Source organism: Vulpes vulpes, chromosome X (assembly GCF_048418805.1).
Source record: "Vulpes vulpes isolate BD-2025 chromosome X, VulVul3, whole genome shotgun sequence".
NCBI classification, from domain to species: Eukaryota; Metazoa; Chordata; class Mammalia; order Carnivora; family Canidae; genus Vulpes; species Vulpes vulpes.
Window position 1 is genome coordinate 113469361 of NC_132796.1, and position 23969 is coordinate 113493329.

Genomic DNA, 23969 nt, shown 5'->3' on the forward strand with positions numbered 1-23969 from the left:
TAAATAATGTCACCTTTGGTAATCTAGAACCACAAGCAATCCCTTAAGAGCATAACTGTTTTTTTCTTCTCTGTAATCTCAGATCCTTGATAGGGCTGAGTATTACAGAGATGAATAGCAAAGCAACCTTTTTTGTAATCTCAAATACTTGAGTAGGCTAAAAGTATTTCAGAGATGCACAGCAAAGGAACTAAACTTTTTAATGGATATATAACATTTTGCATGCATCATGTTTAGTATGAATTCACAGTTCTTTACTAAGTACAAATCTCTGCATATACTTAGGCCTGTAGTTGGTAATTATTCATCTTAACTTCACAGTGGATATTATTTTTATTTCTAGGTGTGCCAAAGAATCGGCACATAAGGACTTTAAAAAGGCAGTTGGTGCCTTTTCTGTAACTTATGATCCAGAGAATTATCAGCTTGTCATTTTGGTGAGTGTTTTTGACTTCTCTATTTTGAATACTCATTTGGAGTATTTGCTTTGATAATAATTGTGTTAAATTATGTCCTTTAGTCCATTAATGAAGTCACCTCGAAACGAGCACACATGCTAATTGACATGCACTTTCGGAGTCTGCGCACTAAGCTGTCTCTGATACTGAGAAACGAAGAAGCCAGTAAGCAGCTAGAGGTATGTGGCTTTCCCTAGCGCTGCTTGTGTAAGGCTATCTAGAAATGATAACTGTGGAGTTACAAAACTTGAATATGGGCAGGTTGTCCTTTATTTACTGTTTTTTTTTTAGCAATTCCCTATATTTTATATTTTGAAAAATTAAATTATACAAAGCCTAATCATACTAAACTTTTTTATGCCTAAGGTTTCAGAATTAAGCAGCAGTTGATGTATATTAAGGAACTTCTTGGTCAACTCACTTTTTCTAGAAGTTCATCAAAGCTGCTAATAAAATGAGGCAATGCTTCTTCCATATAACATGTTATCATTTAAGTACTAGAGAGTATTTAAATATCTAATCATATTCCTTTCATTATGTATGTTTATCTCTGTTTAAAAGGGTATAGAACTTCTTCATTCTAATTGGTTGTCACTCTTTAAAACTCCTGTCTTCAGATTCCTGCCAGAGGCTATTTCCCTAACTTACTATTTCGTCTCTTAAGGTGCATTTTATCTACTTTTATTAATCTTCCAATAATTTCCATCACCATACATTTATTTTCATTGATAACTATCTAGTACTTCCATCCATTACCATAGAAACTAAATGGATTTTAATGTCCCAACTCAAGTGTATTACTGTCACGTTCCAGAGTTCCTTGTCATTATTCATTTCATTAGAGGGAAGAGACTTATGCAGTTGAAATAATAAAGACAAAAAGTTGCAAATTGCATATTAAGAGAAGGAAGTCAAGGCTATATTCTTGTAAAACTTGCCACCTTCCCACTTGATGTCTGATTGCTGAACTCTTAGCAGGAGAGGAGACACTCATACCTCCTTTTGCTACTTTGTTTTCCTTACGGCCATGGAGGTCTGTTTAATTGGTTTTTACTCTCATTCTTTCTTGATGTCCCTATGTTCACACATTTGTGGTTTCTTTAGTAATTCTCTCATAACTTTTAGGCCAGAAAGAGCGCCCGGATAGCTTAGCCGGTAGAGCATCAAACTTTTAGGCCAGAACAGCCTCCTTATTTTCATTGTATTATGCAAAATATACTCATGCCTCTTCTTAAACATCTAATTCTTCTTAAATGATCTGTTATGATACCTTTGACTTACCATTTATCAGTGAAAAGAATAAACCAGGTGAATGAACCAGGATTCAAAAAACAAGACTTCTTGAAAAGTCCTAGGAACATTTGATACATTTTGTTACTCTGATACGCAAAATGGATGATTAGACTTTTAAGAATTGTTTACAGTAGTTACACTCATACATTCAAATTAGCAGGTATGTTGAATACTGAGAAACTAGTGTGCATGCCTATCTTTCCTCACTACTAATATTAGAGAGATCCACATATTCAGATAAGAAATTTCCATTTTTCAACATGAGCCACTAATATGTTTGGTTTTCATTAATGGCATGCTAGAACTAAACATTAAATTTTGATGATGCTGTTTAAAGAGAGAGCAATTATCCACAAGTTTGAGGTGTCAAGTATAACATAGTTCAGTCATTACTGAATATTTGAAAGAATTCATCATACTTGTGGATCCAGACCACAAGGTCTTACAGACTCCCATATTAGGTTGCAGGTGCGTATGCAAGATAAGTTGTAAATCTTTGGCATTCTGTAATCATTTGATTTCATGACTGCACCAACAATTGTTTTGATTCTGTTCTTCAGGTTGGGGAGGTAGGGGAAGGAGAGTATTGTTTTAATGTCACCATTTCATCAGAGGGATATCTAGATCACAATATCTAATGATAAGTTACATAAATGGTGCAGTTTCCAGGAAAAAAACTGAGAAAAATATATATGTATATGTATCCTTTAAATAAAAACGAATACGATTTTCTGTAAAGATGATATTTAAATTTTTATTTTACTTAAATAACATTGAGTCTGTCAGATCTGGTGAGCTGGTTTTTATTTGGGAACATTTGATCTGCTTCTTAAGTATTACATTATTGATATCATTGGTTAACTAAGGCAGCCTTGCAAATAGGTTTTCGAAAGTTACCTTGTAAACTTGACAATAAGCCTTTTCCTACTAACAAAAATATATCAAATGGTATAGACCTTCAGGAACCTAAAAAGTACTTATGCCATAGAAGGTATTTTCTAAAACCTGTTAGTTTACAATTGAAACTAATTTATAGGCCCCCAATATATAGGGTCAAGATAATTTATATGGCTGACCTAAATACAGTTGTCTTAATAGGTGATAAAGCATATTAATCAGATGTGCATTTCTCTTTAGAGTTCAAGGCAACTTGCCTCAAGGTTTCATGAACAATTTATCGTACGAGAAGATCTGATGGGTCTAGCTATTGGTACTCATGGTGCTAATATTCAGCAAGCTAGAAAAGTACCTGGGGTCACTGCCATTGATCTAGATGAAGATACCTGCACATTTCATATTTATGGAGAGGTAAATATTTTACAATACAGCTTTTTTTCTAAAATAACAAACAATATTTCGCATGGCTCATCTTTTGTCCTATTTTTTTCCCTTTTTTGTTAGGATCAGGATGCAGTGAAAAAGGCTAGAAGCTTTCTTGAATTTGCTGAAGATGTCATACAAGTTCCAAGAAACTTAGTTGGTGAGTCAGAAATTACTGTTGACATACACTACAAAACACCATTTAGAAACAATTTAGTTAATAATAAGTAGCATTCCATGTTCATATACTTGGGGGAGTGTCATTTAATTGAAGCTTAAGCTTTGAAATATGGTCTGCTGTTTTACAGTGTACAGAAAATATATGATAAATACAATACTCAAAAATTAGAAGGTATGTAAGATACTGCTTTGCTAGTTCAAACCTATTAGTGCCTGGAAGGATAGATTTTGTACAGCCTCTTGAGCGTATATTTTCTATATCTTAAAATTAAACATTTTTTTCAAAGGGTGCGTGGGTGGCTCAGTCAGTTAAGTGTCCAACTCTTGATTTTGGGCTCAGGTCATGATCTCGGGGTCCTGAGATCAAGGCCCTGTGTTGGGCTCTGTGCTCAGCAGGGGGTCTGCTTCTCTCCTTCTCTTTCTGCCCCTCCCCTAACTCGCATTCTTGTGCTCACTTTCTCTCTCTGAAATACATAAATCTTTAGGAGCCCTGTGTGGGGGGGTGGATAGTTGTTTAAGGATCCAGCTCTTGGTTTCAGCTCAGGTGGTAGTCTCAGGTTTGTGGGATTGAGCCCTGCATCGGACCCTGCGCTCTGTGTAGAGTCTGCTTGGGACTTTCTCCCTCTTTCAAATAAATAAATAAATCTTTTAAATAATCAATCTTAAACATTTTTTCAAAATGAATTGATATTTGAGGGCTTTATAATTTGGAGGATATTGGTATTTATTTGATCTAAGGGGTCTATAAAATCCTAGCATTTTGAGTTGAAGGTCTGAATGTCAGTTACTTAAATTTAGTAAGTTACAAACCTAAAAGTAACTGAATGTACTCTGGGGCTTTTTGCAACATCAATAGTAATTCTTCATTTTGACTTTGAATATTGTTTTATTACTATCACCATCACAAGTACCAACAAATACCAGAAACTCTCTACCAATACTTTCAGGTGCTGCAGACACTGTTAGCAGAACATATCAAAACAAGTTGCAGTTTTTATCAAGAATATTATCTATGTCTTTAATTTATACATAAGATTGTGACATACTGCCTATACATTTTTTTTATTTTCTGAACTTGATAGCACAACTGATTATAAAAAGTAGCACACACCCTTTGGAAGATTTGAAGAATGAGAAAATACGGCCTTCCTGTGCATTTTTGTTCCCATAGTTTCTGTCCTGCTTAACCTGCTTTTATTTTTTGTCAGCATAGAATTAATCAGCATCTTCCTCTGCCATTAAAAACACTTGGAATAATATTTTTCTCTTGAAGAAAATTAGTTCAAGGATAAAGACTAGTGAAATGAATGCAGGATTATTCATTTGGCTGTGTTCTACAGACAGCTAAAGAATGCAATGTTATTGAGATAACTTGGACACAGTTGTGTGTATAGCACTGTTCTGATTACTTCAGAGTAAGCAGGGTTTTAAATGATAATTATTTTCTTTTTATTTATAGTTTGTCAAGTAATTGCATACATTTTGTAGTTAGAAAAGTTATTTTAAATTTAGAAATTCTTATAAAATATAGCCAGAAGACAGGTTTTTTTTTTTTTTTTTTTTTTCAGTAATTACCAAACAGAAACTTAGGTGTCAGATTCACTAAAGTTCATTTGGGAGAAGGCATGATGCCTCTAGGGGAACATTCTTGGGTGTTGGAGTTGAAGTTGGATTTAGATTTCAGTCTCTAATTCACTTTTTGGTAGCTATTTGACCTTGTAATTGATTCTGCCCCCTTGAATCTTATTTTTCTTACCTCTAAAAAAATGTTAATAATCGTGTCCACCTTACAGAGTTGCTGTGATAACTAAACAGATTGTAGATAGAAAGGTATAGATAGATGTACATTGCCTAAGCTTTGGACGTAGTAGGGGACCCTGTTAATGTTACTTCTCTTTTCTCCTCCTGATTCAGAACAATTCCAGTTTAGTGGAGCAGAATTGTAGTAAGCTGTCAGTTGAAACTTGAAAATAATTGTGTGGAGTAGAATTACATCATCTGCTATTAAAAATAGGTTCTACCTGTGGTCATACCTGAAGAGAAGAGGGTCCCAGCAGTGATCTTTCACCAGAAAGCCTGCTGAAGTACAATCAGCCTGGGTTTTGTTTTGTTTCTAGTGAGTAAAATAAAACAGTTCTGTTTTAGAGATTGTCTACTATGACACTGGCAGTGTTGAGTTTTTTGAGAAAGCATTTTTATATAATAGATTTGGCAAGGCAAATCTTTAGGGAGAGGTCTAATTAGTATTGCATGAGTTTTCTTTGAGTCCCACAATATGATTTGTGTTCTCTTTTATTTTCACAAACTCTCTAGTACTGACACAGATTTGTCATTCTTTTCTAAAAATTTGCTTGTTTTTCATCCACTTTGACAGTGAATTGGTTTAATTATTCAGTTAACTATAGTTAACATGTAATACCTAGGATAGTTGAGATATTAGCAACATGTGCCAAGTTCATTTTTCTTTTTCCTAACTCATTTAGACCTTTATTAAAATCACATTAATTCAAAAAATGTAAGTAACATAGATTAAAAACAAACTGTGGGACAACTCCATGTAACTTCTCTCTCCCCCCACCTCTTTTCCTTTGAAGACAAGAGGAGCAGAAACAATTGACAAAAGGACCTCCCTATATTGGGAGTCCTGATTTAGTATCGGTTCTTTTCCCTGACTGCCAACCAGTCAAAGGAGATTATAGGGGTGAGGCTGCCAGACATGGCAAGAGTGCCAAGGTTTTGCTGATTAGAAGAACCACAAGATCTTGTCGTGAGGCTTTCCCTGAGTTCTTCTGTAGGATAGACTCGAAGCAAATTTTGGCTTTCAATTTTTTCCCTATCCTTGCCTTAGACGAGATGGTGGAACAAGCACATGATGAGTTTGGCTGGTATAAGGGTGCTTTAGGTACCTTGAGAGGGCTCCTGGAAGCCAATGTGATTCACATGTAGATTTCTAGAACCAATAGTTCTTTTTTTGTTTGTAGAGTCTTGGTTTACACTAATGCATGATGATGGCTATGAAAGTGGTCATTTCCCAGTTAAGGATATGATTCAATTTTATAAAATGAGGGAAACAATGCCTGTTTATTAGCAGTATTCAAAGTCTTTGGAGTTAGAACAGATGGTATTGAATAATACTTAATCTTGAACTGGTTATAAGTTTTTTCATCGTGGTTTTGAGTTATCTTAAAGTGTAATTTCTTAATCTTTTATTCTGTGACTGTGACTAGAGATTAAGAAGTCATACTTGACCTTTTAATATACTGATACAAGCTAAGAGTGATACACAGGAGTAGTATTATATTTAACACATTGGCCTGAAAAATGTGCCTTTCTTTTAGTGTATGTTTAGCTGCTTAATGCCTTTTCAACTTAGAGTATCTTTTATAAATGTGACATATAAGATTCTAAAAATATTTACCACAGGCAAAGAAGCAGATTTAAATCAGATACAGACAGAACTAAAATTGTTGAATGAATAAACGAATATATTTTCTATTATCTGTCCTTTCCCTTCATTACTTTTACAGAACTTTGCAGAGTGATACAAACCACACAGTGACAACCTAGTAAAACATAAAGCCAGGTTAACTCTGTCTTTAGGAAAAGAGTTTCTGTTTGGGTTTTGAAATCTTACAGTTTTATATGATAGTTTACAGTGGGGTGTGCTTACTGGTTTGAGATAACATGTTTTTAAAATCAAACATGAATTATTCATTTCTTAACTTAGGCAAGGTAATAGGAAAGAATGGAAAACTGATTCAGGAAATTGTGGACAAGTCAGGAGTTGTGAGGGTGAGAATTGAAGCTGAAAATGAGAAAAGTGTTCCACAAGAAGAGGTATGTTATAGTCATGTGTTTCTGATTTGTCTGATAAAAGTTTCGTATTGTTTTATTCAACATGTTAATTTAGAGCCCTCTACTGTGCACATGCTGGGAATGTGAAAATTCTGACCATTAGTCATGCCAAACGTTGTTATAGCTGGAAAGTGACTTGGGACTAGTCACTTGAACACCTTCAAATCTTCTTTCTCAATCTTTAAAATGAATGTTCATAAATTTAAAAAAAAGTATAAAGCATTTTTCAAGTATTGTTTGATATTGCTGACAGATCAAGTTGGGACACTAGTTAGGTTTTCTGCCTTTTGTTCTCTGTCCTTTTCAGTTTGTGTATGTATGTGTGTTTATTTTGTGGTTGCTTTCAATTTTTATCTGGGCATAATGTCTCTTCCCAGTCTTTAAAGTGTATAATCTCCACTTTTATCTTCATGAATATATGCTTTTTGGTAGCAGCTTGTAAAGTATTTGTGTGGGTTGGGGGAGGTAAGGGTGTGCTCTTCTATACAGCAATACCGTTTAAAAATAAAATCCCCCTTAATTGCCATGTTTTTCACATATTGACTAGTCTTCTTTTGTGCAAGGTTCTTTTAGCTGATGTTAGATCTTTTGGGGGTTTTACTGCATAATATTTGCATTCTGTAATTCCATGTGCCAAAAATGTTTATAGTAATTTATATTCTTAAAATATGATCATTGATACAAAAATGGAGCTAAATAAAGTCTTTTAAATTGGTCCTTTTTTCTCTGTTTTGTGTTTTTTACCAAGGAAATTATGCCACCAAATTCCCTACCTTCCAGTAACTCAAGGGTTGGACCTACTCCCTCAGAAGAAAAAAAACATATAGATATAAAGGAAAACAGCACTCATTTTTCTCAACCTAACAGTACAAAAGTCCAGAGGGTAAGAAATATTTGTCACTCTGAATTATACTATAAGTAATTTCTTTGACCCAGATGTCACAGTTGGTGTTTTGGGTGTTCTCTCTGATTAGGCTTATAGGCTACTCATTTTTTTGGTGTTTTTTTTTTTTTTTTGAAATCTAATTGCCAGCTTATGAAAGATTACAAACCAAAGTGATACCTACTTCTCAGTTTACTCACAGTGACAAATATGATGCTATAAACCTAAAATATGGGGTTACAATTAATGATCACATTTTTTCTTTTGAGGGTGGTCTTTCATTTTTACATGCTGTATCTTTTAAATTTTGCAGGTTGTGGTAGCTCAAAATGTACCTTCTGTTAGATACATTAGTTACTACTTAGAACCATATTTTAGAAAGTGGTTTTCAATATTTGAACTAACCTAACTGTTTAGAAATGGGTTTAGAAGTCCTACAGTGAAAGTCCTGCGTTCAGGCTTCTGTGTATCATTTGTTATAGTTAATGACATCACTTGCATTCCTTATACTGCTTTAGGTGTTAGTGGTTTCATCAATTGTAGCAGGGGAATCCCAGAAACCTGAACTCAAGGCTTGGCAGGTAGGAAAACATTCCTTGAAAAATAATTTTAATTTTATATTTTAATGTTTATTCCCCTTGTTAAGAAAGGCCATCAGGGTTGGGGGATGGTGGAAGAGTGTTTTGGGGTATGTTCATCAATTGCCCTGGGGAAAAAGCTCAAGTTCCTTCCTGTTGGCTTATCAGGCCTTTCTTTGATGCTCACCTGTCCAATGTCATCTCTTATCACTCTGCCCTCCTTTACCCTCCAGAGCAGCTTGAACCATACTGAAGTCCTTAGAGTTCTCTGAACACTATTATCTCTGTGTACATATGTTTCCTCCATCGGAGTGCCTTTTACCCTCCAACTTGCCATCTTGCTTGGACCTTGCTCCTGTGCAGCTTTCCTTGTGTACTTGCCACAGGTCCCCTCCCCCTAGCTGGTTCGAGGGCCTTGTCCCCTTCTGTGTTCCAGTGTGCTCATCCCTCTTGGTAGCACTTACTACATACACTTTCACTTGTTAATCTCTTTGGCCACATCATTAGTTATTTGGGGGCAGGACCCACTCTGTGCCCATGAGAACTATTTATGGGAAAAATGTTATGGCTCACCAGAGATGAAAAGCAAAACCTACCATTTTATAAAGAGAAATGCAACCACAAGTGGATTGGATATTCCTCTCTGCCGGGCAGCTCAGTTCTTATCCTAGTCAAGGAATCCCTTTGTCCTGGTGTCCATATTGAAGGCCCCCCTTTGTGCTCTTGGCCCTTTTTCATTTTACTATTCTGGTCCCCTAGTGATGTGCTCAAATTAGAATAGCACTTGGGTACCACAACAGTTTGGATGTGGGGAAAGAGAATATGTTTTAAAATTATTTGCTCCAGAGTGATCAGACTAAATCTGGGACTTAGGGTTTTAAAGTTTATTTTAGACATACATGATCTAGAGGGAAGAGTGTAGCATTTCATCATATGACATTTTGGAAAATAATAAGGTTTAACTGCTTTGTAACAACATTAGTTGGGGGAAAAATAGTTAAAAAGTGTTTTTGAGAAACGGAGGTCTGATTCATAAGCCTGATTATTTCCACAGTACATATATTATTCAATGCAAAAAAAAAAAATCTGTATGAAGCCCATGGGTTTTCAGTGGCACCTAACTCTTCAGGTGATCATTGCACTAGGAAGCAGTGCCTTGCCTACCAGATACAGGTCATTTGACAAACATTATTTCCTCATTGTTCAGTTTTGTTCCCCATCAGCAGCCATGTTCATGTGGAAAGGTGGGGGGAACCTGTTCAGCCCCATAATGCATTTAAGATGCTGTTTCCTGAATGCAGGCAAGCAAAAGCAGCCCAACAGTAGCCACACCTATCAAATGAATGCTCTTTGTAATTTAAAGGGGTGATACTTGCTAAAGACACAGCTTCTTGGTTTTTCACACTTAAAAACTTTGCCTAGGAAATTTTATCCTCATCAAAGCTGTATGGTTTTCTATAGTCACATGTGAATATAAGTAACCATGTACATTTCTTCGGTCGCAAAATATTGACGTCTTCTCCACTTCAGATGTCATCATTGCTAGCTATCTGCACAATACCTAGGCTTCCCTAGAACTTCTGACAAGAAATTTTTTTTTCTCCTTTGTATTCATGGGCTAGAAGTATAAATTTTTCAGTATATTCCTTTCTGAAAATCTACATTAAAGTAGTGTCATGGGGAAAAGATCAAACTTCCCTTATGAAGTTTGAAGCCTTCTATAATTTTTAGAGTACATTACTGAAATTTATTGAAATGCTAAATTTTGTGCTCATGGACCTGCCTCTTTACCCCATTCCCCTGCACAGATTAATTAGTGCATTTTAATTTATCCTAATTCTTTTTGTGTTTTGTTTTTACTCTCTTGACTTGGTTAGCAAAATGGATTTAGTTTTTACTTCTGTGCCCTAGTATTTAACTTTGAATTTCTCTTTAAAGAATTTGATCTAGATTCAGCCTGTAGTGTATGAATTAAAGTACTTTAAAATATTTGTTTTGTTTATGCATCTCATGTCAGAGCTTGTATAATTTTGAATTACATAATTTGTGATTTTGCCAACATTTAATAGTAGCATTTAAAACATAACAATATGGTACACTCATGGGGTTGCTGTATTGATCTGTCGTTATTCACAGTAGATGTGTAAAATCTGCCAACTACTTTTGTTTCCATGTATTGATTTATATTTTCAACAAACCTTTGTATACCTTCTGTTTGTCAGGCCCTGTGTTAGGGATTTAGTCACTATTTGCATTTTTGTCAAATAATCCATTATTGATGTTATAGGATCATTGTTGCCATTTATTTTTCAGGGTATGGTACCATTTGTTTTTGTGGGAACAAAGGACAGCATTGCTAATGCCACTGTTCTTCTGGATTATCACCTGAACTATTTAAAGGTGAGAACAAGAAGAACTTTAACTTCTAATCCTTTTGTACTAAAATATAAAAACTCCACAGTCAGGCAGTCTTTCAGCAGTGAAGGTTCATTCTAGCCTGTACGTTACAATGAATGACCTGTAAAAGGTAATAGAGAAAATACTTTGTTTTGCTTATTATATTCCTTCTGAAAACACAAGTCCATTTTCTGTCATTACAAATTTAAGGACCAATATCCCAGTTCTTAGTAAATTCCCCTATTTTCCATTATTCTTCTGTTGTTAAACCCTTACACTCAATTTAGGCACTCCTGTACATAGCCTTTTCATTCAGTTGATCCTTTCTAGCCTTTGTGAGTTTTTTCCAGGCCAAATTTTGTGTCTGTTAACACTTGCCTTTGTTTGTCCCTTTTATGTCATATATCAAGGAAATCTCAGTGTTTCATGAAGTCGTCTGTTTAAATGTTTACCCTTTGTATTTTTCTCTATACTCTGTTATACAAAATATAAACAACTTATGTCTTTTAGATGCTCGTTTTAGTTAGTGTTTGTACAGTTAGGCCTCCTCTAGATTGCAAACTGGAAATCAGGAACTAGGAAGCTACAGGATATAGTGGAAGGAGCACTGGATTGGCAGTCCAGTGACTTGCTTCTAGTCTGTCTTCTATCATGGACTGGTTTATGTGACTTTAGGCAAGTCACTTCTGCCTATATTGGATGCTTTTCTAAGATTTCCTGTGGCCAAAATGTTCTATAATTCAATGAAATGAGATCTTACCCATGTCACTTTTATAATTTCTTCTTTTTATATCTGTATGCATCAAAATTAGAAGTGATTGGTACTAAATAGTATTTAAAAATAATCCAACTTTCTATTTTATGTATGATCCTATCTTAATAAGAATATTTTTGCTGATTTCTTAAAAGAAAGAAACAATTTTGACCTGGATGCAAATAAGGGGAACAAAAGTGCAGTAGTTAGGCATTTCACTCATCTTATGGTGGTCACGTAATAATTGAAAATGGGAAGGTTTCATCCAGCAAGGTTTGCATGGGTAGGATACCCCATTGGTTTGCTTTTTATTTTTGTTTTAAGGTGTGTTTTATTTGTAATCTGTTGTATGTGTTTTTCTTTATATTCTTAGCTTAAATAATTATGATGACCTGGAGAGTTAGGGTTGCATTATAATCAATCCCATGTTCTTTTGACTAATGTTCTTTTTAAGATCCTTTTATTTATTCTTCACAATTGAATCTTTTTTGGTTATCAGCAGTTGTCCTGTTGCTATTCTTTCCATCACTAGATCTTCCCTTGATTGGGCCTGGCATCTCTCACCAAAAGGTGACTGCTTTGCCCCATTGGGATAACCTGGACTACCATTCTGTTTTGCAAGATACACCCATTCCATGAGCTATAACTACTCACTCAGTCTCTCCTTTGCTCAAGTCCTTTGTAAAACAGAAAATTTGGTTCAGAGCACAGATTAAACCTATCTGCCCTTTCTTTGCCAGAAGCATCCACAACCAAGATTTTAAGAACTTAGCTTAACAGGGGCTTATCCAGTGACTGTCCATGTAGGCAGTCCCTATGATGGCCACTGCTTTCCTCAGACACCCAGTACTATTAGAGTTATGGATCCAGTTCCCTATAGCCAGTAAAGGAGATGTTTTTTGGGTAGATTGCAAGGACAAGGGTTAGAATTGAAGCTTCATCTGAATTTGACAGAACCCAGCATATCAGAAGCACTGTGTGTAAGGGTCTGTCAATGGAGCCCAGGTGTATATTTTGATCAACATTAATACTGTTTTGTTGTACTTGTTCTAGCACAGTTGTAGTTGTTAAGAGCTTTCAAGGCATGATGTTAAGTCTAACTTTTTTTGGTAAGCTCTTAAATAGTCATATCCCCCTCCCCTACCATATAAGGAAAAGGAGCATTTTCAGTTTGCTGAAAATAATTTTTCCTTAATTGTGTGATCATATCCAAAGACCTACCATAATATATGTTCCTTGAAAGCAGAAGATGGCCCAAACGCAGTGCTTCATAAATTAAGATACGGACTGGCAAATATATTTCAGTTAAGATTATTTACAGTGTGTGATTTTTAGGGTTAGCTGGTTAAGCCTTAAATGTCATTTGCCTGTATTTTAGAGTTGCTTTATTCAACATCCTATCATCAAGAAGTCCCCAAACTAGCATATCTGTGCCTTAACAGATTCTATTGGATAATAGTACCAAATCAAACAACTTTAAATTCTATACAGTAGAATTCTAATGCTGAGTATTTTTGTTATCTCTAATTATGGACATCGATAATCTGTTATCTATAGTAATTTTTCTTTTTAAGGAGACCATTCAATTTCCTGATAATTCTGTGTAACAGTGTTTACTATAAATTTAGAACTGAAATTGAAATATTTCCAGTATATTTTTATCTGATGAAAAGGAGAAAGGTATTATTAAGTAAAATGTCAAATTATTTTTACTGTTATCTTGTATATTTTAAATAGGAAGTAGACCAGTTGCGTTTGGAGAGATTACAAATTGATGAGCAGTTGCGACAGATTGGAGCTAGTTCTAGACCACCACCAAATCGTACAGATAAGGAAAAAGGCTATGTGACTGATGATGGTCAAGGAATGGGTCGAGGTAGTAGACCTTACAGAAATAGGGGGCACGGCAGACGCGGTCCTGGATATACTTCAGGTACAAACTAAGCATTTTACTCAGTAACTTTATCTGTTCCTAGACTTAATAGCTGCTAATCTCTAATATTCATTAGAACCCCATTATAACGGTTTCTCACTACATGGTTTCCGATTCACAGTGGGTCAAATTGTGTTGCAAGAGACATACAGAGTTAAAACATGATAATAACACACAGAGTTTACAGGGCAGGTGTGAGTTCTGTCCACGTTCCGACTGGGGATAAATCTGCTTAAGCCCTTGTGTGTTGATGACTTTCTTAAGGCCTTTCCTGATTTTATTACTGTATAGCCAAAATTTTTTTCATTTGTGTACTGTGGCTCATTTTTTTGTCAGGCATGTGCTGGTCATACTTGCTGGATGGACTGTGTAAATCAGGGCTCTGCATCCTATGGCTCATAAGGTGATTTTGAGTGTCATGGCCAAAGTCAGCCCCAGGCACAGTCAAGAAGTAGGCAAAGCTTCTCTTTGCCTTCCCAGCTTTTCTGTCAGTGCTTCTTTCTTCTCTCCCAGTACCTTCCATTGAACACTGTCCCCACCTGCCAGTTCCTACTGTCTTTCTTGCTCAACTGTGTATCTACTATGTAACTTGCTAATGATGGTATAAGGTATAATCCATCTCACAAATATTTGCATTTCAAAAAGGAACTCTTTAAGATGGAAAAGCCTTCAAGATCCACAGGAAAGAAGCTATAATGGTGAAGCTATAATTGGTCATTAGCTCCAACAGAGGAAGAGAGAGAGGTAGTAGAGTTGATATTCTGGAGTGGGGGAGAGAGACACCTACTCCTAAGGCCAACCTTGAACCTAACCCCTAACCCCTCTCCCAACAGTCTGTTCTTTTTGCTGTTGAAGTCCCACCTCACCATAGAGCTCTATTCCCCCACTCCCATCCCCCCTATATCTATCATTAACCCACCCCCCCATGCATAATGAGTTTATCTTAATAATTCCTTTATTAATGATAAATTATTTCAGTGGGAGTGGGAGGGAAGGTTGTGGACCAAGCATCAGGCAAGCCTATCCCCTTTCAGCTAAATTCAATCCCTCATTCCACAAAAGACCCTTCGCTGACACAGTTGCCATGGTGGCCTTTGCCACCCTCTCAGAGGTGACCAAAATGTATGCATTCCCCTCTGTCCCTGGGCCAAACCTTGTTAAAAGGAACTCTCTTTATAGAGGTTTTGTTTATCAAGGTATTGCATTTAACTGTTGTAGACAACTTTTCCTCCAGAGAGCGCAGATGTTTAAAGGAGCACAGCTGTTTAATGATGTGGCATACTCAGGTTTGAACTTAGATGGCTAATAAAATACCTTTTATTTTTTTTTAACGAGAACCAAAAACATTTAAAATCAAAATTACCTCAAATATTGTGAAACCCTTCATTTTGAATTTAAGATAATTTGTTTTACAAAATGGAAGGTGATAATACTCTTTGGGCTTGTAAAATTGGGAAGAATATTGGATTGCCCCTGAAACGTCTCTGGAAGCTTCTGTTAACCTAACTTTTTTTTTTAAGTCGGACAACGGTATATAACTTTTAACTCTTGATAGGAACTAATTCTGAAGCATCAAATGCTTCTGAAACAGAATCTGACCACAGAGACGAACTCAGTGATTGGTCATTAGCTCCAACAGAGGAAGAGAGGGAGAACTTTCTGCGCAGAGGAGACGGACGGCGACGTGGTGGTGGAGGAAGAGGACAGGGAGGAAGAGGACGTGGAGGCGGCTTCAAAGGTACAGAGGTGTTCTTTTCTAATAATAAAAGGTGAATTTTAACAACTGTCTGAAGTCCTGTGAAAGATCGTAGTGATTCAAGGACGTATTACTAAAACCCTCTTTTCCTGTTATATACTGGTCACCAGAGGAAAGGCTCAGCAGTAATCAACAGAACATTAGCCTTTCCCTGGTGTGTGTAGAATACACAAATAAACACTGATGACTAGTTCAGCTTCTTTGGGGATTCTGTGCATAACCTGTGATCATTAGCTCAGGCTGACTGTAACATAATTGATGCAGAATTGTAATGCCTATTTTCTCCTGCTTGGTACCATGCTAGATTTCTGAGCATTATGTACCTCAAATCACTAGATTGTTGATTATATTTTAGATTCTGTGCTCTAAATAAGTTGAGAATGTGGGAATAAAGAACTTCCAGTAAGCACGTCAGAATCAGTAACTGTTGAATGTCTTAAAAATGACCTATAGGAAATGACGATCACTCCCGAACAGATAATCGCCCGCGTAATCCAAGAGAGGCTAAAGGAAGAACAGCTGATGGATCCCTCCAGGTAAACCTGTGTACCACTTTTCATCTAAATTATTTGAATTACTGTAGTTTGAGACTTACAAGTTTATTTTAATTTTTAAACATATTCAAAAGTCGTAAAATTGGTACATGTGAAAGATTTTCAACATTACATTGTGGGCAATCCTAGTTTTTCATGACAAGTATACAAAGATTTCCCTAGAGAATATGCGGTCTTAAGCATTTGTGAAGACTTTGCTCATCAGGACTTTAGTTCCAAGTTGGTGGTTCTCCCCGAATTCCCTGAAGAAAAGGGACATCCTGGAATATACTGAGAGAGAGAGACCTCAGTAAACCCTGTCGATCCCTCTTCCCCTTAGTTGCAGGGATAGGGTGATCTCTTTGAGTGGAAAGTAAGGAAAAGAAGGTGTCTGTCTCATAGGTAATATGATAGGGCTGATGATGCTCTCAGCTAGTACATGCTGAATCAGCCAGCTGTTTGTTTATAACCAGTCTCTATTCTGGGAATCCCATTTCAGTTGGTTATGACCTATGCTGACCCCATTGTTAAATAATTTTAAAATTACCTCTGGGGGATGTCAGACACCGTTGCTAAGTGGTTTGTGTGTGTTGTGTTATCTCATTTAATCTTTCAGCAGCCCCTGAGGTAAGTAGTTTTATTTTTCTATTCTTTAGGTGAGTAAACTGAAGCTTTTAGAAAGATTCAGTCCTTTGTCTGTGGTCACATAGTGAGCATACATATAGTAGAGTGATATTTGAGCCCTGGTGTCTGATTCCCAGAACCCATAGTCTCCTCTGCTCCTTTAACTCTCAGTTCTTAGTCTAAGTAGTTAGGGTTCCTTACTGACTACAGATTGGTTTGGGACCAACACCAACATTAGTGGGATGCTTTTTAAGAGCAGATACTTCATGACAGAATATTCCTTAGGAGTCATAGCAATTGTAAGTAAGTGTTAACTATTGGCAAGTTCCCAAGGAATAGAAAAGACCTTAAATCGAGATAAAGAGATGATGAAATGATGTACGTATGTGTGCTTTACAAAGATGTAAGGCATTTATCTGTTGGCCTTGTAATTCCCCACTTAAAGTGTGTTCCATGAATTTGGCAATCTGGTCATATTGGTTAAAAGGATGCGTGTTCATAATTATATTTATAATTAAAACAGGACATCAAGTAAAAAGGTTGTGTTTTCTGTGTAGGAGAATAGATCCAAGTCAGAGCACTAAGTCCTTGACAGCCAAACATTTAAAACATACACTGACCTCTCTCTCTCTCTCTCTCTCTCTCTCTCTCTCTCTTTCTCTCTCTTTGTGTCTCTCATGAATAAATAAATAAAATCTTTTTAAAAAAACATACACTGAGGGATGCCTGGGTGGCTCAGTGGTTGAGCCTCTGCCTTTGGCTCAGGGCGTGATCCTGGGATCTAGTCCCACATTGGGTTCCCTGCAGGGAGCCTGCTTCTCCCTCTGCCTATGCCTCTGCCTCTGCATCTCGTGTATAAATAAATAAAATAAATAAACACACTGAGACACCCAACATGTGAACACACTTTGAAATTACAGCAAACCATTTTGAGATATACGTAGCATTTGTACTGGAAGCAGATCAATATTTGTAGTTGTTTTAAGCCCACTGGTCAATATTATCTTCCTTTTATACAGCATCTGGAATTGTTAGTGTTTTAAGTGTTCCATGTTGGCACTTATAAGTGTTCCATGTTGGCACTTATATTCCAAGATTTATACGATACTTTTATTTTCTGAATTGTATTCATCTTTACACATGTCTTGGGATTCCACTCCTTCCACATATTAGTATTGTCAAATTTCCCTATACCATCATATTCTTCAGACAGAGCTCAAGTTGTATTACCATCTGACTTCCCTTACCCAAAATACAAGCTATAGGAAAGCAATGCTCAAATTTTTCTCGTGTGAGACAGTGGGAGCCTCAGTATAGAGAAAGTTAATCATACCTATGGTAGACAATTCGGGTGTTAACTAAAGGCTAGTTACATAACAAGTTAGTTGACTTCTTATTCTGGTAAAGGTGGAATAGGAAGGCAATGATTTGGGCCCCGCCCCCTTGGGTTTCATAGTCTTTAAAGAATAATCCATTCTTTTGAACTCTGGTATTACATAGGTATATATTATCTCATAATTAGTAATAGTAATTCATTAACTATTTCTCATTATTTTATTCTGCTTAGAAGAAGACACGGTAGGATTGTGAGTTTTTAATCTAACTTTGGACGCAATGAGATGACCAGTGTGTTCCGGTTAAAGAAGAGAAGAGTGTTTTAAAATCATAAACTAAATAAAAAATCCTACCTGACCTTAATTTCTTGTACCTGACCTTAATTTCTTATACTACTTCTATCCTCACTCCCATTTCCCCTTTTAACATGTGGAACTTACACTTCAGGCTTAAATTTCTTATCAGGCCAATTACAGATTACAATAGGATATGGTCTGTGTATATAACAACTATAACTTGTTTTAGATCAGAGTTGACTGCAATAATGAAAGGAGTGTCCACACTAAAACATTACAGAATACCTCCAGTGAAGGTAATCGGCTGCGCACGGGTAAAGATCGTAACCAGAAGAAGGAGAAGCCAGACAACGTGGATGGTCAGCAACCACTTGTGAACGGAGTACCCTAAACTGCATAATTCTGAAGTTATATTTCCTAAACCATTTCCATAACTCTTATTCCATATTAGAAAACTTTGTTAGGCCAAAGACAAATAGTAGGCAAGATGGCACAGGGCATGAAATGAACACAAATTCTGTTTAGGAAATTTATTTTTTTGGTATTGGCCATAAGCAACAATTTTCAAATTTGCACAAAAAGACGTTGAAATTTTGAAACATTGCTTTTAAGTAATACTTTAGCATTTCAGGGCAGGATTTTAGTTTGGTTTATTTTTTAAAGTACTGAGCAGTGATTTTTTTGTTGTTGTTGTTGTTGATTTGGACCATTTTCCTGCATCGGGTGATGACTCGCCGGTACATTTCAGTTTTTCTGAATAAATAGCATTTTTGGTAATCATATTACACTTCCGTTTTCAATCTCCTATAGAAGTCCATGAAAATACTATGTCATTTCATGTCCTGTGTCAGTTTATGTTTGGTCCACTTTTCCAGTATTTTAGTGGACCCTGAGATGTGTGTGATGTGACGTTTGTCATTTTCATTAGCAAAAAAAAAAAAAAGTTGTATGATCTGTGCCTTTTTTATATCTTGGCAGGTAGGAATATTATATTTGGATGCAGAGTTCAGGGAAGATAAGTTGGAAACACTAAATGTTAAAGATGTAGCAAACCCTGTCAAACATTAGTACTTTATAGAAGAATGCATGCTTTCCATATTTTTTTCCTTACAGAAACATCAGGTTAGGCAGTATAAAGAATAGAACTTGTTTTTGTTTTCGTTTTGTTGCACTGAAGTTTGACAAATAGTGTTATTGAGAGGGATGTGTAATTTTTCTGTATAGACAGGAGAAGAAATAACTATCTTTTCATTTGAGAGAGGCTAAAATGTTTTCAGCTAGGAACAAATCTTCCTGGTCGAAAGTTAGTAGGATATGCCTGCTCTTTGGCCTGATGACCAATTTTAACTTAGAGCCTTTTTTATTTTGTCCTCCCCAAGTTTTGTGAAGTTTTTCATATTTTAATTTCAAGGTTATTTGGGGGAGATAGGAAGGTCATTTTCATGTGTGCATAATAATCCTGTGAAGTACAGGTACTTTGTCTAAGAAACATTGGAAGCAGGTTAAATGTTTTGTAAGCTTTGAAATGTTAGGTCTAATGTATAAGTGGGATTGGAAAGCAGACTAGAATTGGTTAACAAATACTTCTTTCCTTTAGTTTTTTTTTTCTTTTGTTTTTTGATGTGTTGGGTTTTGGTTCTGTTTTTGAGTCTTTTTTATGAATGAAATTTACTGAGGAAAAATATGTGAAGGACCTTCACTCTTAAGATGTTATATTTTTCTTAAAAAATAACTCCAAGTAGGGGTACCACTGAATCTGTACAGAGCCGTGCAAACCGAAGTTCTGCCTCTGATGTATTTTGTGAGTTTGTTTCTTTGAATTTTCATTTTACAGTTACTTTTCCTTGCATACAAATAAGCATATAAAAATGGCAACAAACTGCACATGATTTCAAGAATATTAAAAAGTCTTTTAAAAGTATTGCCAAACATTAATGTTGATTTTTAGTTATTTATTCTGGGAATGTATAGTATTTGAAAACAGAAATTGGTACCTTGCACACATCATCTGTAAGCTGTTTGGTTTAAAATACTGTAGATAATTAACCAAGGTAGAATGACCTTGTAATGTAACTGCTCTTGGGCAATATTCTCTGTACATATTAGCGACAACAGATTGGATTTTATGTTGACATTTGTTTGGTTATAGTGCAATATATTTTGTATGCAAGCAGTTTCAATAAAGTTTGATCTTCCTCTGCTAAATTGATGTTGATGCAATCCTTACAAATGATTGCTTTTAAAATTTTAAGATAGGAAAAGAAATCTATAGGAAGTGTTCTGTTACAAAATGTAACTGTTACCACTGGAAGTTTCACATGTCATAGGAAGTTAGCTGTTATCTACCAACTTTCAAGAACTTGATCTTGTTTAATAAGGTGGAAAAAAATCAACAAAATGGTACAAAAGCACATTGTGCCATTACAATATGCACTAAGTCTCTTTTTTTTACAAAGGCTGAATTCAGCAAGGCGCTAACTTGCTTAAATGTGAATTACTAACTTCTAAAACTGTAATTTGATTCACATGTTTTCAAATGGAGTTGGAGTTGATTCGTATTACAATATTTGTGTGCTAAACGTGTATGTTTTTCAGTTCTAAGTCATGATGTTTTTAAAATCTTATTAAAGTTTCAAAAATCTGAAGATTGTTTATCTAGATGTAAATTTTTATTAAAAAGTTGCACTTATGAAAAAGCAAAAAATTAGTCTGAAAGATGTTTGCTCCTGGTCTTAAATTTCTAAATATAGCAAATATTAGCAGTATCTGGGGGGAGGGGGAATTATGTATCATGCAAAGCATATATGCCTTGCAAATAATGTTTTATGTGCCCTTAAAGGGCAAAAACATAACTATTGGAAAGTGATTCTCCATATTCCCAGTTATAAGATTTCAACACACTAATTACATAGGGTGCCACCATCCGTATTAAACACATACTCCTGTCTGTGTACACATAAATATACCCTGCCATTTGGAAAACACTAAATGTGTCTATGTAGTTTAAAAAAGAAAACAAAACTTTTGATGTCGGTTTCTCCATAATAAAATAAATGATGGGTTTGTAGGTAGAAGGTGCCTGAAATGGCTGTTGTGGTCACTTCAAGAAACTTGGGCATACCCTAGAAGAAAGGGTAGAAATGGAGATGTGATCAAGACAAAGTTCTCCTCCGTGTTAGAATCCAAAATAACTTCCTGATGCAGGACAGTCTCTTCTACATTGATGGACTGCCTCTCCCTTCCCCCGACGCCTCCCTTGGAAAAATCCATCTTCATTTTCTACCTTTCTGGTTTTTCATTCTCCTGCTGGTTCTCTGCTATCTCTTCTGCCTGGTTCTGGGCTCTTCCAGGGCCAAAAGAACTGAGCACAGTCCATTAAATATGGTAGGTAAAACCAATCTATGAGTAATTTGATTGTGTTTTCCTGGTTTCACAGTGGGCTCCAATGCTGCATGTGAATAGCCTGTTGACATCAGCCTTGAGACTCCACTTGGCTTACTCAGGCATTTCTCCCATCTGATCGCGATCTTAGAGCTCCTGCCTTTTAGAATCAATATACTGATTTGATCCCTGTTGAGTCCATTTGTCTCGTGGCCAAAAATAGCATCTTTCCCTCATGACCTTCTGATGCCTCTGTAACCAGTTATTCTGAAATAGCCATTAGCAGATGCGAATCTTGATTGCTCAGAAGGCTTAACAGGTACTAATATTTAAATCTTCAGCATCTTTTCCACTGTATGTTTGTTTAAGGCTGTTTAAAAATTTTATTTGGGGGCTATTTAGAAGTCGTCTTTACAGCGCTCCTGGGTGGTACAGTGGGTTAAGCGACTGACTCTTGGTTTCAGCTTGGGTTGTGAGATCGAGCCACACATCAGGCTCAGCACTCAGCAGCAGGGAGTCTGCTTGAGATTCTGTTTTCCTCTCCCTCTGCACCTCCCGCTCATTCTCTCAATAAATATTTCTATTTAAAATTTTTTTCTTTCCATTTCTGAGTACTTGCCAGAAAGAAACAGGGAAATCCTTTTTTTTTTTTAATGTTGAGTTTTATGTTAGTGGGAGAGGCCTTAAAACTCTGCAAGCTGCACTTGCTAAATGATTAAAGACTAAGCTTCAAAATGGAGTGCTTGAAGGCTTTCCCACCAATTTGTGTATACCATAGACTTGATTACAGGGGTAGGTTGAAAATTGGAAGGAAGATTGTCAATAAGAGATGGTTACACAGAATCCTGGAAATTGGGGTATATGATGATGATTCAGCATCATTCAAAACTTCGATGGCTCATGTGGGGAGGAAAAAAAAATCCAATGTTATTTCTTCGGGTATCCAGTTTCTTTGGTAAATACTAAGGCATCTTTGTCAGATTTCCCTGGAAATCAAAACCTATAAAATACTGCATCAAAGAACAGAGTGCTAGTGCTCAAGGAATATATATCATTAAAAGTTGCAAATGCAGTGTAGCTACTACATGACAAAAAGGGACATCGGGAGTTATGCTGTGGAAAAGGGAATTGTGGAGTAGATTCCACCCTTGACCAGGGCACAGACTAGCTCTGTGGTAACTGAGTAAGTCATTTCATTTCCATGTGTAGGCTTTTCCATGGGTTAAAGAAATGGTTGCTAATAAGTATTTGTGTTTTATATGGAGAAAGCTACAGAGTCAGTGGCCATGAACCTCACCCCTGGTTTCATCTGGCTCTCTGTGAATAGTCCCTGAATATTTACTAAATAGGCACTTCACAAGCTTCTTGGGAAAATGGGCAGTATCTGAGACGTTCCAGAAGTTCACTGTCAAGTGGGAGAGCTAGAATCAATGGGCAGCTGCAGCATCTGGTACGGAAGATAATAAAATGCACAGGGTGAGGTGGGAGCATGTAGAGGGACCTGCCCAAATCAGGGTGGTGTAGAGCCAGTAAAGGGCTTCTCAGGTGAAGTGAATCTTACTTAAAACAGATTGGAGGTGTTAGCCAGGTATAAGGGTACTGTGGGCATTAATCTAGGCATGAGAAACTATTTGGGAAGTTTCCAAGAGTTCCTCACGGCTAAAGCACAGAATTTGAGGAAGAAAGAGAGAGGAGATGTGCTGTCAGAGGCCTACGGTGCCACGTTACAGGTTGGACTTCAGAGAGCCTTGGAAGGGTCTTAAATGATCAGATTTCCACTTGGGGTGTGGTGGGATGGGCAGGATTTCCCCATGGCTTTGGGAGCCCCTGTCAAGTTACCTTGTAACCGGCTAGCAGGAGGGACTGGGCCCAAATCCAACTTCCAGGACGCTCCTCTGCCCCACAGTCCAAATCCAGCTTCCCACAAGGTCACAGGTGCCAGCGGTCTGTGTTTCCAGATAGCTCCCCTGACAGCCGGCAGTTTTAAGTCCTGACTTGATCCTCCGAGTACAAGGCTGCTCCCAGGCTTACCGTGTGGAAGGATAGGCGCCCAGAGAGGAAATAGCCGCCTCCCAGAGTACAAACCCCAAGGTGCAGCCAGCAATGCTGTGACCTTCGCATCTCTGCGAGAGAACATGGGCATCCACGTACCTCTCCTTGCTGGTAATTTTGCCTTATGAAAACCTCTTGCTTTTGTCTGGTGGAGTGCTGTTTGCCTTCACCCACTGTTTCACAGATGGTGCCCAGCGTGAGGCAAATGCCACTTACTCCAGCTCCGACCTCTTGGAAACTGCAAAAGGGATCAACTAAGCCATTCCAGGATGGACAGCGGCCCTCCAAGAGCTAGTGGGAATCCAAGGGTAGTGGGAAAGCTGGCTGAGCTGAAATCACAG

The 23969-nt window shown here is 36.8% G+C and overlaps 1 protein-coding gene across 17 annotated transcripts in view; it reads left to right on the top strand.

Annotated features, from left to right (window-relative positions):
* Window positions 1–20899, top strand: part of FMR1 (fragile X messenger ribonucleoprotein 1) — a 38089-nt gene extending 17190 nt beyond the window's left edge. The window contains exons 6-17 of one of the 17 annotated variants that reach the window (XM_026009057.2): window positions 344–437; window positions 521–637; window positions 2889–3059; window positions 3153–3231; window positions 6979–7088; window positions 7855–7989; window positions 8508–8570; window positions 10881–10967; window positions 13456–13651; window positions 15207–15389; window positions 15861–15943; window positions 18425–20899. In XM_026009057.2, coding sequence (XP_025864842.2) covers window positions 344–437; window positions 521–637; window positions 2889–3059; window positions 3153–3231; window positions 6979–7088; window positions 7855–7989; window positions 8508–8570; window positions 10881–10967; window positions 13456–13651; window positions 15207–15389; window positions 15861–15943; window positions 18425–18586 — 1480 coding nt within the window. In that variant the 3' untranslated portion in view covers window positions 18587–20899. Of the gene's footprint in view, window positions 1–343; window positions 438–520; window positions 638–2888; window positions 3060–3152; window positions 3232–6978; window positions 7089–7854; window positions 7990–8507; window positions 8571–10880; window positions 10968–13455; window positions 13652–14372; window positions 14708–15206; window positions 15390–15860; window positions 15944–18131; window positions 18263–18424 lie in introns of those variants that run through there. The other 16 variants (XM_026009060.2, XM_026009058.2, XM_026009069.2 and 13 more) reach the window with 16 other exon arrangements.
* The last annotated feature ends 3070 nt before the right edge of the window (window positions 20900–23969 follow it).